The 15,702-nt window shown below is 44.2% G+C and overlaps 2 protein-coding genes across 2 annotated transcripts in view; both read left to right on the forward strand.

Moving 5' to 3' along the window:
• The window catches only part of TMEM43 (transmembrane protein 43), a 350,998-nt gene that overhangs the window by 121,673 nt on the left and 213,623 nt on the right, over nucleotides 1-15,702 (forward strand). The window lies entirely within an intron of this gene.
• Nucleotides 1-15,702, forward strand: part of CFAP100 (cilia and flagella associated protein 100) — a 45,911-nt gene that overhangs the window by 20,260 nt on the left and 9,949 nt on the right. The window contains exons 7-12 of the mRNA XM_069083851.1: nucleotides 235-398; nucleotides 3,567-3,647; nucleotides 6,973-7,151; nucleotides 7,883-8,045; nucleotides 10,510-10,564; nucleotides 11,796-11,944. Of these exons, the coding sequence (XP_068939952.1) occupies nucleotides 235-398; nucleotides 3,567-3,647; nucleotides 6,973-7,151; nucleotides 7,883-8,045; nucleotides 10,510-10,564; nucleotides 11,796-11,944 (791 nt within the window). The remainder of the gene's footprint in view (nucleotides 1-234; nucleotides 399-3,566; nucleotides 3,648-6,972; nucleotides 7,152-7,882; nucleotides 8,046-10,509; nucleotides 10,565-11,795; nucleotides 11,945-15,702) is intronic.

The following is a 15,702-nucleotide window of genomic DNA, read 5'->3' on the forward strand; positions in this document are numbered from 1 at the left end:
TCCTTCCTTCCTTCCTTCCTTCCTTCCTTCCTTCCTTCCTTCCTTCCATTCACAGTTTCTCCCCATCCTTCTTTCTTTCTTTCTACTTTTATACCCTCCGCCCTCCTCTTCCATCATGCCCCCTTTCCCACAAGATCTAGGGTGGACCCTGTGTGTGTTGCTGAAGTCAAGATTGGGGAGGGAATGGAGAACTCTTAGAACTCTGTCCCCAAGGTGTGGTTTGTTGGCCCTTAGTATGCCCTGGAGGTGAAGAGAGAGGAGATCCTGAGACTGGAAATGTTGGCCACCAAGGAAGAGATGAAACTGGAGAAGGCAGAAAAGTTCCTAGAGAAGGACGCAACTCTGTTTGATGAGTTCCTGAAGGAGAATGATCGGAATTCCGTGCAGGCCATGAGAATGTAAACCAAGGGGGGAAGGTGTAGCCATGGGGACAAGGCCCATGAGGACAGTGGAGGGGTAGCCGACCAGTGCCACTGGGACAAAGCAGCAGCCCCCAACCTTAACACTCTCTCTAGGTCCAGTGTTCATTCTCAATAACTGAGGATCAAAAACTGTACTCTGGCCTAGAGGCTGAGCCACAGAGGGAAAACCTCCGTAGATCATTGTGCAGAGGGGAAAATGGGGACAATCTGGCCTTCCGTTCCACCCTACTGGTATTTGCCCAGGAATAGTATTCTGTTCCCAGGGCAGAGGAGGACCATGTATTGTGCACCTCTACAGGAGTGTCTGTAAATACAGATTTGATGCCCCAATGAAATGAGGCCATTCTTTTAGGTCTTGGCTCTTTCCATAAGCATCTAACCAAGTCTTAAACTGGGACCTGTACCCCAATCTAACCCTAAAACCCAAACACTAGCAAGCACTGTATTAAAAACTAACTCTGTCTCTGTCCCTAAAGCCATAATCTCCTCTTGCTAAAGACCCTAATACTATCTTTAAATCCGAACTCAATCTCTAATACTAAAACCTTAATCCTAACTTTAGTTTTAGTCTCGTCACTGCACAAATATATGCCAAAGGTCACTATTTATCCTGAGTAGTCATAGCTATTGTCCTAGAGGAAGGTTCCCTAGAACCCAGCCACATGGGTTTGAGGTCTTACCAACAACCCCAGTTCCTTTTATAATCCTAAGAGGCAAAGGAAACTTGAGAGGTCATCTAGCCCATCCCCCTGCCCTCAAGCCTAGGAAGAGTAGCCTCTATTTGGCCCTTTTACTCCTGCCCAGCCAAATGTGAAGAGACAACATTAATTGAAGATAACTCTCCATTTCCTGTCCCTAATGTATCATGTCTGATCTTAGGCTACCATTTTACAGATATCAAGCCCACGCTCTTTTCATTCTCCAAACTATGGCCAACTCATGTTCCCACCGACGTCTGAGCTGCTCAGAACCTGTATCTCCACTGGGCCATTAGTCTTGCCCATATTCTCCTAACCCATGAAGGGAAGGACATGGCCTTTTAAAGACCCACTATGGCCCACCTAGCTAGTACCCCTGTTCTTCAGTATTTCCTGACAGCAGGTAGACTCTTCTAGTATTTGGTGGATCAGTCAACCTTGGGTTGACCATAAGTTTAGCCAGCAGATTTTCTGTACCCAACTTGGTACTAGGCTCAACTATGACATAGGGTCTAGGACCTGGATAGTGGAGAAGGATAGGCAGGAATTACCAGGGCCAAGTCAAAGACAGTGAAGGACTAGACCTGACTGAAGTAGAAGGTATGTGTTGGGGAAGAGTTCAAATTGAAGTTAGACCATAAAGATCCTTTAAAAATAGGAAGGAAAGTTTGGACTTGGTGTGGCAGTCGATTTCCACTGTTTTTACATCTTGAAGGTATCAATGGAGAGCACAGGCTGCTCTTCAATTATTTCTTCAACCACATCATGTAACCAGCCCATCTCCTTTTCTGAACATGTTTCCTCCCTGATATCCACATGCATATGGTCATCTCAAATAGATCATTGGAAAGTGGTGTCATCCCCTTGTACCCACCATGTATTTCTCCACTGACTGTTGATTACCCAAAACTTTTCATTCTTCAGAGATTGCATTCTTTTAATATATGCATTTCTGGGAAGACATATGGGCAAACAAACCCAGAGAAAGGAAGTTCTGTGACTTATTGGGTAGACCTTGTTTACAACATCCATGAAAGAAGATGGATGAGAAATTGATGGAGAGAACACTCACACAGGGTAATTGATGAAGCATGGAAGGTGTATCAGGGGTCATAGAGTAGATCTTAGATGCTATACAGCACAGCCTTTTCCTTTAACAGATAAGGAAACTGAGGGAGGCCCAGAGAATTTATGTGACTTAGTTTCACAGGATTTATCATTCTAGAAATGGGAGAGACTTTGAGCATTGTCTAGTTCAACCTACTCATTTTACAAATGGGGATATTGATTCCCAGAGAGGATAAGCAACCTTCCCAGGGTAACTGGGAGTTGACTTGTGTCTTCCTCCTAGCTCTCAAACTTTTTGTAACAAGAAGAATTATGGTATGATGGAAAGAATGCTGGACTTGGGCCAGTCTCTTTGACCTGTGTTGGCTTCTATTTACCCACAGGAGGGTTGTGAGGGAAGCATTTTGTAAATCTTTCCACACTAGAGAAATACCACCTGTAATGAGTTTCAAGTCTTATGGAACAGAGAGATTCTTGTGCCAACCAACTAACCAAACATTTGTATATGCCTCCTACATGTAGAGCTCTAGGAACAGGGGGAGACAAAGAGAATAAGATACAAATCCTGCTTTCCAGGAGTTTCCAAGATAGTGGGTATTTCATAAGACCAAGAACTGGAAATCCCTAAATCAGTGGTATCAAACTCAAACAGAAACTAATCTGCGGTGCCACCTACTGACTTAGAAAACCACAAATTAGCATTATCTATGTTTTACTGCATTTTGTTTGTTTGGTTTAACATTTCCCAATGGCATTTTAATTTGGTTCATGGCTGTGGGTTCTCCAGCTTCAAGTCTGACAACTCTGAACAACTCCCTCATTCTAAAGAGGAAAAAAAATTGAGGCCTACATTTAGGGGAAATGACTTGTCCAAGGTGATACGGATAGTTAAGTAGAAGGGAGGGAAAATACACATACATTAAAGACAGGCTATAATTTAGTGCTACCCTAGTATTAAATTAGTGCTAGAAGAGTCCAGAGGAGTCCAGCACTGTGAGCTGGAGCTGTCAAGGAAAATTTCCTGGAGCAGGCAGGGAGAAAGGATAAATAGCATTTCAGTTGTTAGAAGGGGATAACATCGTTAACCCTCCCTGATTCTTTAGAAGGCATTTCCTAAGCAGAAACCTTTTCAAGCTATGCAGGAGGTATGGGAATGGACCAGTTGACCTCTCCAGGGACCTTCAGTTTTCTATAATTCCAGAAATTTGACCTTCTTTCTTTGCTCTGACCAAAGAAAAGCAAGAAGGCAGACTGTTCCCTAATCTTTCTAGACTTTTAGATTGAACTTTTCCCCCAAGGGAATTTATTCTTTAATTTAGGCTGGGTCTGCTGCTGGTGGTCTGGGTACCTCCCATAACAATTCTTCCTTCTGTTGTAGAGCGGAAAAGGAGGCCAAGGCAAAGATGGAGAAGATCATCGAAATCCGAGATATCACCGCACAAATCTTAATGGTGAAAAGGTGACAGTTCTCCCACTTCCCCTTCAGAGAGAGTCAGAAAAAGCAACTCATCAGTTAATCTTAGGGGTATACAATTAGGGCTGAAATGTACTGTGGAGATCATCTCATCAGAGGACCTGGGTTCAAGTCCTGCTCTTGCATGATTTTAAGTAAGTCACTTGAGCTCTCTCGCTCTCAGTTTCTTCCTTCACATAATGAGGGAGTTGGACTGGAAAACCTCTTGGTCCCCTGGCAGGACAAGATTTATGCTCCTGTTTTACAAAGGAGGAAACTGAGGCCCAGAGAAATTACTCTCTCTCCACTCTAGGACAACCTTCCCAAAACACCATTCCCCTGCTCTAGTGACTGCAAGGGAGGTAGCCAGAGCACAGCTACTTATTCCCATTTGACAGATGGGAAAATTGAGACCTGAGTGCTGTAGTGATTTAATCACAGTTAAGGCAGCAGCAAAGCTAGGACTCGAACATCTGTCAAATGAAATAATGTATGGAAAAGCTCTTTGCAAATGTTAAAACACTTTATAAATGCCAGCTGCTATTGTTATCATCGTTAATCTCACTAGGATTTCAGTAAGTAGAGGGGAAAACATTGTGAAGCTTCCTACTTCTTTCCTGCCCCCTGTTCCCTCCCCCCAGGCAATCAGGGATAAGTGACTTGCCCCGGTCACACAGCCAGTAAGTATCTGAGGCCAAATTTGAACTCAGGTCCTCCTAACTCTAGGGCTGGTGCTCTATCCACTTTGACATCTAGTGGCCCTTTCCCCTACTTGTTAGAAAGCATTTCCCAAATAGGATCCTGTTCAGCCTAAGCAAAAAGTGTGGGAATGGTCCAGTTGACCTCTCGAGGGACCTTCGATTTCTATTTTAGACAGGTAAGCAGTATAGTAAATGGAGTGCTGGGCCTGGAATGAGGAAGACCTGAGTTACTTACTAGCCGTGGGACCCCAGGCAAGTCATTTAACCGTTTGCCTCATTTTCCTCATCTGTGAAATGGGGATAATAGTGGCAACTACTTCCCATGGTTGCCGTGAGGTTCAAATGAGATAGTATTTGTAAAGCACTTTAGCTTTACTTACATGTTAGCACGGTGCCTAGCATATGTAAATATTGTTATCACCATTGTTATACCCAGTCCAGTGTTCTTTCTCCTGATCTATTGCCTCTCTAATTTTTTTTTTAAAAAGAAAGGAAGGGAGGGGTGGCTAGGTGGTGGAGTGAATAGAGCACTGGTCCTGGGGTCAGGAGGACCTGAGTTCAAATCTAGCCTCAGACACTTAACACTTACTAGCCATGTGACCTTGGGCAAGTCACTTAACCCCAATTGCCCTGCCTTACCCCCCTCCAAAAATAAAAATTAAAAAAAGAAAGAAAGGAAGTGGAGTGGGAAAGTAGGAGAAAGGATGGGATGTGACAAGAACATTCATAGTTAGTTCACAGAATCCCACCCACAATATCAGGTCATTAGCAGTTCTGACTGACATAGCCTTCCTACAGGTGACCCCACACACATGTGTGTGTACATATATATAATACATTACATATAATTATATGTTATATTATAATAACATGTATGAATATATGTTATATATTACATATATAATATATATATATATGAATGTATGATGTGACATGAGGGTATCTGGAAAGCCTTCTTATTCCCAAATGTCATCTCACATTTCAGGGCCTGAAATCCTGTCATTAGAACTGTGTAATTAAAATGATATGGGCTCCCACCATAGAACAGAACATTGAATAGTTCAATCAGTCGAGTATCTGTGATTTAGCTTACTTTGTGCCAAATGCTGTACCAAAAGAGGGAATACAAGACAGAGGCAAAACAGTTCCCACCCTCAAAGGGTGTATGTTCTACTTTTTACCTTGTCTCACTAGAACATGAGTCTTAGAGTTAAAAGACCTGGGTTCTGATCTACAACTTCCGAGCCATGTAGCCCGGTCCCTCAATTTCTTCAGCTATAAAAAGAGAATACTACTACTTGCATAGTAGTTGGACTAATTTGTTGGATGTTCTAAGGAAAATGCTTTTTAAGCCTTAATATGATATGGAAATGTGTATTGGTGGTCTTGTCATGAGTTTTCCTCAAAGCCCCCTTTAAAAATGCAGCTGTCCCTGGGAAGGGTCATACCGGGATGGTGAAGAGAGATTAAAAGGAAATGCCAGAGAGGGCAAACATGTCAAGTCAGATCTGGCCGGGGCCCCACAGTTAGAGTCTCCCCGCGTGGACACGAGAGATGAGTGCAGACTTTATTAGCCATAGAAAGAAAAGAGCGGAGATGGCCCAGAACTCATGAGACTCACTTAGGATCACAAGTTCATTAAATAAGAGCTATAAAGTATTTTAGAGATCAATTAGACCATAAATTTCCAAAGTGGGTGATACAGCTGGGGGGTGCCAGACCAATCCAGGGAAGTGGTAGCCTTGGGTGCAATGGGGGGGGGGGAGGGAATTGAATGAAAATAAGGGCATGGTGGAAGCATAAGGAAAGAAGAGAAGAAAAATTTGAAAAACTGTTCACAAATGCTTCATATGTTGTGTAACAGAGTTAAAGTCATAGTGATTACATTATTTTCCAAATAAACACACAGAATACAAGTTATAACTGATCAGCAGTCAAGTCTGACAACAGGTCTTAACAAGCAAGTGTTGGCAGACAAGTGTATCTCACTTTGCTGGGAAGTCCATCATGCACTGGCAGGAATATATGCATGTAATGACTTGTTTACAATATGATACTATATGGTTACAAGATACAATATTACATCATCAAAATTTCAATGCAGGAAAAAACCCACAAATTTACAATAAATTATTAAATTTAAGATGTGCCATTTTAAAAAATTTATTTTGTGAAATAATGCAAAATTTAAAAAAAAAGTTAAAGGGTTGAAGAAAGTAGATTTCCAGAGGGGCACTGAGTAATTTTTTTTAAGGGGGAGGTAGGTCCCTTTTTATAGTGTTAAGTGGTTAAGCTATTTGCCCAAGATCATACAAGTAGAAAATAAAAGAAATGGGATTCAGATTCAGATTCTATGATTCTAAAACCCATCATCTTTTCCATTACAACAAATTCTGGCTCTGCCCTAAGTAACTGTGTGATCTTGGGCAAGTCTCTTCCTCATTCCTTGGTCAAGTAAGGGAGTCTAGGCTAGGTGGTCTCTGCCGAACCTTAACACTTTAGTATTCTGGGAGCATTAGAAATAGGAATGTGAGCAATAGAAAGGTGACATTCCAATGGGTTGGGGAACCTGTGGTCAACTTGCCATTGGCTTAACCTTTACAATATCTCTTCCTTGAATCCTGGCCCAGTGAAATCTCCAAGTTTGAAGACAATGTCCAGATTTACAGAATCTATAAAGATTTCCTCTATAAGCTGTCCCCCAGGGAGTGGCTTATGACCCATGCCAGGAAACATTTGGCCCATGCTGCTGCCAGGATGACCTCAGGCCAACACAGAGACAGTATTCCATTTTTGCCCATGGAAAAAGGTAACAGGAGGAAGGAGAGGGAGACAAGGGGTTGAATCTGAGAGGGACTCTGTAAATGTTACCTCTCCATCCCTATGATTTACAAAGCCCCTACCTGCTGGGTCACACCAAGACAGGTCCTGATCATTAATAAAACAGAGCCTTCCCAGCAGATGGAAAGTCACCTGAGGCCAGAGCAGGTGGAGGGTGGGAATCCAGGCAGGCAGAATCATCACAAATAGCAATGATCAATCAACAGCCTCTTGCTATATGTCAGACCCTGCAATGGGCCACAGGGATCCCACTAAAGTGAGATAGTCTCTGTCCTTAGGGACATCACATTCTATAATCAAAGATGAGGACAGGCAAAAAAAAACTCAGCATCCCAAGACAGACACTTTGGAGCATGCACTCAGACCCAAGCAGTCTCAGAATCAGATCTGTGGACTACTTGGGCTGGACAGAACCTAAGGGAGCCTCTGGCCTAATCCCTTCATTTTTCAGGGATTCACAGAGGGAAAGTAACTCATCCAAGGGCACACTGTTTGTTAGTGAGAAAGCCAGGACTGGAGCTCATGTCTCCTGACTCCCATGATGCTTTCTGTAGTACAGAGTGCCTGATCTGGCAGGAGCGCCTTTCAAAGATGTATGTCAGAGCTAGGAAGGAACTCTGCCTGGATGGAAAGGGGGCAGAAGAAGAGCCTTACGTTCTAGGGCAGGACCCTCCACAGGGATTTTTCTACCCCCTCCAGAGGGAAGGGACAATAGAAGATCCAGTCTGAGCACCCCCATCTCAAAGGTACCCTCGTCATCTGTGAGCGAGATAGTGATCAGCAAGGAAGACAAAGCCTCCCCCACCTCGTCTTCGTCCCAGGAATTACAACCTTTGTTCACAATAAGCCCCAGCAAGAAAGAGTAAGTCAAGCTTGGAGGGAGGGCATGGGGGCAGGTCTGGGGGAGCAGACAGGGGTGGAAGGGAGCACTCGGCCTGTCTGACGCAGAGGAGACTAAAGAGGAAAGGGTGCAAGAGGCAGAGGAGGATTAACTGTGCAACTTCTCAGTTTGGAGGGGCAGAGGGTCAAGGTATGGGTTTTTCAAAATATCATAAAGACCAGAATGTTTTAGATCAGCCTTAGAACATGGAATGTAAAATATTTTGGTCCAAAGGGACCTCAGAACATAGAATGTCAGAGCTGAAAAGGAACCGAAAAAAAACAGTATGTCCCATTGGGAGGGGCCTTAGAGAGAAGAATGTCACAGCTGAGGGCTGATAGACGCTCGTCTCACTCCCTCCTTTGGTAAAGGTGGAAGGAAATTCAGAGAGACTGCCAGAGCATAGGACAGAGCAGTGACCGCTGACGCCAGAGAAAGCCTCCCTCTGCCCGCGATTGTGGCAGCTGCTTCTGCCAGCATTTGAAGGGAGAAAGGATTTGCAGTTCTAGGCCCCAGAAAGGCCATCATCTACAAGGTCACAGAGTCAGAATGTTGGGAAGGGGAAAGGACCTTGCAAGAGCTCAAGAATAGCTAGTATTTACATAGCACTTTAAGGTTTATAGACGGCTTTATAAATATAATCTCATTTGATGCTCACAACCACCCTGTGCAGTAGGTACCATTATTATCCCCAATTTACAGATGAGATAACTGAGGCAAACAGAGGTTAAGGGACTTGCCCAGGGTCACACAGCTAGGAGATGTCTGAGATCTGAACTCTCTTCGTTTTGCTACCTAACTGCCACAACATAGAGTATCTGAGCTGGAGGGTCTAGCTAGATGTGCCCTTTGAAATCATCTACTCCAATCCCATCATCTTATGATGTGGGCAACAGAGGTCATGAGAGGTTATGGGTGACCCTCCCCAAGGGTGCCCATGGTGGCACTGGTATCAGAACCCGTGTCTGCTGACTCTTACTCCAGTACTCTTTTCAAACTGCTACCAGGGCAGCTTATTTCCTAGCACATACTAAACTGACTCCCCCTCCCAGACCTCTCCCCACCCAGCCCCCCTGGCCCACTTGCAGCTCCAGCTTTTGCATCGGTTCTATGTACCAGTCTAAGAGTATAAGCAGAAGCAAAGATCAGACCATAGATGAGCATTTATGAAGTACCCACTGGGTTCCGATGCAATGGCCTCCAGAAGCATCCACCCTGACACAGGAAACCAGATCCAGACAGACAAAGGCAATTGGAGAAGAGAAGGCATTAGAGTTTGGAGGGATGGAGGAAGGGCAAACTAAGGAAAGGCCTCCTGCAGAAGATGGTGTTTGAGTTGAAAGGAAGCCAGGGAAACTAAGATGGAGGTGAGGAGGGCTAACATCCCAGGTAGGGAGGAAGACAATGCAAAAGCTGGAGCTGCAAGTGGGCCGGGGGGCTGGGAGGTTTGGTTTGGTTTTTAAATCTTAAGAAGTAATCAGCACTGGTAGAAGGAGTTTGCTCAGCAGGGAGTTCCCTGTACCAATAAAATCAAAGGCCCTGTCCCCATTCCTATGTGCTAGGCACTGGGGATAAACAGATTAAAAATAAAAATAAAAGGCATGGTCTCTGCTCTCAAAAAGCTTCTATTCTAATGGAAAGGCACAACGTACACAGAAATAAATATAATGCAAGGTATTATAAAGGCCTAAAGTGCTCTAGAATAATTCGAGAAAAGGCAAGTACACTTTTAGTTAGGGCTAGAAGGGGAGGGCTGAGTGCAGGGCAGAAGAGAAGGCAGCCTCTGAGTTAAGCCTTGAAGGGATGATATGGATTCTGAGAGAGAATTATGAGGATAGAATGCATTCTAGGCCTGGGGGATGGTGTGCAGAAATTTACAGGGGCTGGAAATGATATGAAAAGTTCATGGAATAGCTAGAAATATAGTCTGGCTGGAATATAGAGCATGTGGAGTAATATGAAATACATCTGGAAAGGTAGGTTGGCACCTTAAATGCAGAGGGAAGGGCTACATGGTTTATCACAGAGGCGATGGAGAAGCCAGTCCAGATTAGTGAGAAGGAAACAGCCAGGACTGTACCTGGGACGTTCATTTGGCAGATGTGGGCAGGGAGAGACTGGAGGCAGGCTGATCAGTTATGAAGCCACTAGGTTGGGACATTTTGAGTGAAGAGAAGAATCAAGGAAGATGATAATTCCAAGGCTTGGAGCCTGGGCACGGGAACCAAGGGTGGCATTCTTCAACAAAGCTAGGTGGCTTGGGAAGAAGGACCAGCTTGGGAGGGAAGGGGATAAATCTCATGTTGGACATATTGAATTTGAGGAGCCAGCTCAGATTAAGAGACCAAGCCTGGGAAAATCCTTCGAGGGCAACGTCCACTCCTGTGAGGATGTGGAACATAGCGATCCCTCTGCGAAGCCACTGACCCGAGTGATTCCTTGGCAGGTCAAGTCCTACGGTGTTCTCTGCCAGAACAGATGAAACTGATAGTGATGATGAGGTCAGTGACCCACAGCTTCATTCTGTAACTCACCTCGAAGCAGTGCTTTGAGTCAGAGGTCCTGAAACCATCCCAGAGGGGCACAGAAGTACCAGTTAGCTCAGTGGGTACAGCAGGGGGTTAAGGAAGTCGAGGTCATGGCAAGGGTTTGAATCCCATCCTTGGGGGGGAGCACTTAATTTTATCATAATCCACAGCCCAAACTAAACCCTGACCTCAAACAAAAACTGACCCTTCCCCTTTCTCTCTTCCCCATTGCAGTAAATGGGGGAGTGTTGAATTTGGATTCAGAGGGCCTGAGTTCAAATCCTGACTGCCAGTTACTACATAGGAGACTTCTCTGGGCCTCAATTATTTTCATCTGTGAATGAGGGGGCCCCTTCATCTCCAAATACCCCATCACACAAGGACCTCTTAGTGTGACCAAAGACTGATCTTTAACTTCAGCCTCGGAAGGTCCCTTGATCCCCATCACACACGTACCTATCCCCCTACTCTGGCTATAGACTAAATCCAAACTCTAATAATAATAGTTATCATCTAAAAAGTGTTTTAAGGTTTATAAAGAGTTTTAGAAATACCAACTCATTTTATCCTCACAACATCCCTGAGAGGTGGGTGCTATTAGTATCATCCTCATTTTATGGATGAAGAAATTAAGGTAGAAATTAAGTGACCTGCCCAGGGTCACACAGCTAGTAAGTTTCTGAGGCCTCATTTGAACTCAGGTCTTCCTGACTCCAATTCCAGCTTTCTATCTGCTGTGCCACTATACCCAGACTGTTGAGTGAATCTCAATCACACAATGACCCCCAACCCTGGCAATGGGTTAACCCCTGATGGCTTCAGACAGACTCCCTCTCCCATCCCACCCACCCCCAAATGAGCGCTAAATCCTGGCCACAGCCTGGTCCCTCTGTCTGGGCATGAGCCTCTGTCACATGGGATGTTCATGACCCGAAGGGGACCAGGTGGCTGAGAAGAGCCAAACCTCCTCTCCCCTGCTGGGAAAGGGGCAAGAACCCGCAGACTGCCCAGAACGTGGGTCAGGAGCACCTGCTTTTGGATTCAGAGGATGCCCATGACCCCTAAAGTCACATGCATGCCTTTATCCTTCTGCTGCTTCTCTGCCCCTGCCACCACGAGAAGAACACAACCACCACCCTGGGTGCGCAGCACCAGGAGGGGGCTTGGAGCACAGACAAACCCTGGACTTTGTTTCCCCACAAAGCTGGACCTGTACTTCACAGAGCCTCAGCAGCTGCTGGACATCTTTTCTCAGCTGGAGGAGCAAAACCTGTCTCTGATTCAGAACTCCCAGGAGACAGAGGAAGCTTTGGAAGAGATCAACAATTCCATGAGAAACACTCGGAACAAAATGTAGGTCAGGCGGTAATAAGCTTTCCCCAGGAGCGTCCCCAAAGAGAGGATGAGGAGGCTGATCCTGGAGATGAGAATCCTGAGGGTCTGGGGGGGGGATGGGATGGGGAACCCATATTTGTAGGGGGATCTGGGGAAAGGACATGAAGACATCTCCTAACAGCTAAGGGCAATCAGGGAGGAGAGCAGGCAGACTTGTTCTGTGCGATCCTGAGACAAAGCAAGGACTTCTTTGGGGGCAGAGAGGGAGAGGCGAGTTCCAGGGGAGCAAATGTCGTTCTACTACAAGGAAGAACTTTCTTGGTCACATAACTTTCCATCTCTGGGTCATAGTTTCCCTGTTCTATAGAATGAAGGATGCTCGATTACCAGATCATCCCTATGGCTTCTTCTAGCTATAACATTCTACAGTTATCCCTTCCACATCGTGACTTTTTTTTTCTGATATATCATGGGTTGGCATAAGAAATTAAATGAGAATTTGGGGGAGAGTTTTGCAGAAGTCATAGACAACACACGAAGGCCAGCAGATGACACAGAAAAAGTTTAGAAACTCAGAAATACATAAATATATGTATAGTGTTGCATGACATCAACACATTTTATCTTTTAATATAATTCACACTTTTCTAATACAGAGGGAGGGCCAAATTTTTTTTACTAGGTCTAGTAAATGCCTTCCAGTTCTGATATTCTGTGTCCCATCTAGCTCTGATATCTATTTGAAAGTCCCTCCCATGTCCATTCCAACTCTGATTTCTAATCTCTTAGTTATTGTCCTACCTGTCTGATTGACCCTTCTCAATCTCTGTGGCCAGATCTCCCTCCAGGTCGTAATCGATAAGAGTGGGTGTACCCTGAAGCTTTATTTTGGACCCTTTTCTCTTTTCCCTCTATTCTATCTTGCTTGGTGATACAAGTTCCCATAGGTTCAATTATCACCTCTTTGTAGATCATTCTAAGATCTCATATAGCCGTATATCTAAGCTCTAATCTTTCTCCTGACCTCTAGACTCACATCACCAACTGTCTTTCAGACATCTCAAAACGGGTGTCTTGTAAGCATCCCAAACTCAACAGGTCCAAAACATAGCTGATGTTCTTACCTCCAGACCCTCCCCCTCTTCCCAACTTCCTGTTACTGTCAATGGAGCCGCCATCTCCCCAGTCACCCAGGATCACAACCCAGTTGTCACCCTTAACTCTTGCATTCCCCCATATATCTAGTCTGTTGCCAAATCTTGTTCCAACTTCGCATCTCTCCCATAGTCCTCTCCATTCACAAGCAACCACCATCCACTTCTCACCATGATTTTGACAATAGCCTTCAAGTCTGTCTCAACTTTCTCCCCACTAGAATTTGTTCTCCACTCAGATGTCTAAATGATATTCCTAAAATGTAAGTTTGCAGCTATTACTGCTCCCTTTCTGCATTCATACCCCAACTCAATAAAATTCTCTTTTTCCCTAGGATCAAATATAAAATTCTCTGGAATGTAAAGCTCTTCCCATCCTAGCCCCTGCCTATCTTGGTAGCATTCTTGTCTTCACTCCCCTCCACACATTCCATAGTCCAGCTGCACTGTCCTACTTAATTCTCGTCAAATATGCCCCTCCATCACTAGAATCCTTAACATTTTATTAGCTGTCCCCCATGCCTGGAATGCTTGCTCTCTCTCCTTAGTACTAACTCCATCCCCTTTAAAATTTGAAGATGGCTGGTGAGTTCCATATGTATTTTACACATCTCCCACTACCTGCAGGGACATATCCAGTCGTCCTGATCTATATCTGGCCACTGAACCCAGATGGCTCCAGAAGAGAAAGTGAGGCTGGTGGCTTTGCATAGTCCTCCCTCACTTAAATCCAATTCACTTGCAAGTCATAGCATCAAGGACAAAACAACAACGGTCTTTTCAGACAACTATTTTTTTCTCCTAATCTCCATCCCTTCCCAATTATCTCACATTTATCTCGTGTGTTGTGTGTGTGTGTGTGTGTTGTATGTGTGGACAATACAAAGACCATTTCTGTCTTTTTACTCCACTTTTGGGCACAGTGCCTGGAGCATACACATCCAATTAATCAACCAGCACCTACTACAATAAGTTTTGATTGCCTGGCCAGTTCGTCTTTCCCTTGGAGTATCAGTTCCACCCGTCTAATCTTCCCATTCCTCTGTGTCCCCACCTCTTATGCTTAAACTGAATTACATAGTAACCTGTTCATCAGTATCTTTTGAGAGACAGAGACAAACAGACAGTGACAGAAAGAGAAAGAGAGGGGGGCGGTTTTATAGGTCTTCAAAATAACTGAAGCCTGCCTAGGTATATGAACACCAAGTTTTGTTTTGTTTTAAATCTTAAACATTTTGGTTGGAAATCTTTTAAAAATATGTCCAATTGTTCCCTACCTTCATAAAAAATGTACCCTGAGCATGATCATTTAATCTCTTCATGACAATTTTGTTGATTTTTCAGTCACTTTGGTCATGTCTGAACCTCCATGACTTTCTATTTTCTTCTCCAGCTTATTTTTACAGATGAGGAAACGAAGGCAAATGGTTAGAACTGACTTGTCCAAGGTCACACAGATAGTAGATGTCTGAGACTGGATTTGAACTTAGGAAGATGAGTCATGAAGATGAAGGACACTTCTAGGTGTTACTGATATAGGCTTTGTGTACGTGGAATATGTGGCATCCATTTTGACTTTTTTGTTTTCTCTTTGGTTTTATAATTATGGTTTATATAGGCAAGGTCACTAGACATAGGACTTCTGGATATATAAAGGTGCCACAATATTTGGTTTGGGAGCCTAGTAGAAGGTATGGTCTGTTTTTTCACAACTCAGATGTATCAAATCCCTTTTGTTCAAGGTTCTATACTTAGGAAAACCTATCCTGCTAAAGGCAAACCCACCTGAAACCATGTCTCCTTTTCTTGCTGTATTTGCAAACAAGGAGACATGACAGTAAGAGCTTACGACTTTGAGCCCCTTCAGACAGACAGCAAAGGGTTCCCTCAAAGATGACTCCCCATGTTCACCATTGGTTGCTTCTTCCACTTTCTAAAGGAATGAGGGAGGAGTGGGATTTTCCTCTTTAGACTATGACCTTGGGACCACAGCTATACCCCCTTAATTCTGTGAATTGTTTTTTTTTCTTTATTTTACAGCGTTCTAACCACTTTACTACAGGGCGAGCGACCTGGAATGTAGAATCTATATAAATTGCCAGTTGCATATCCAAAACAGAGTAACCAAGTCCCTCTTCATTCAACATGACACACTATTCTGGTTCCTTTCCTAAGCTCTGTGTTGCTTCTGCCTCAGGTCAATGAAGCCCCATCTCCCTCTCTGAGTCCCCTGATCCTGGAGGAAGGTAGTAATGAGAATTTATAATTTTATGGTGCTTCAAAGTTTGCAATGTGCTTTTCTTAGAAGGGTTGTTAGGATGTACAAATATGTAAATCTCCTTTTTATAGAAGGGGAAACGGAGACCCAAGGAATTCATGGGAATGACTGAATGGGAACAAAATGTGAGGCTCTCTGGTTGATTGAACCAGCCTGGCCAAAGTGGTCTGGGGTCTCTGGGTCTCCGAGATTGAATCTAGTCTGGCCACATCTCCATTAGTGAGTGGCTGGGAGAGCCAACAGTGGAGATTTGGCCAGTGGTAGGTGAGAATATTCACACTGAAGATTTAACTCTCTGCTCTTGAGGGGCGGTTTGAGCTGGTTCCCACATACTCCTCACACAC

The sequence above is a fragment of the Petaurus breviceps genome, unplaced genomic scaffold (assembly GCF_028583685.1).
Source record: "Petaurus breviceps papuanus isolate PSGF00001 unplaced genomic scaffold, PetGlider_PUasm1.0 174, whole genome shotgun sequence".
Taxonomy (NCBI): Eukaryota; Metazoa; Chordata; class Mammalia; order Diprotodontia; family Petauridae; genus Petaurus; species Petaurus breviceps.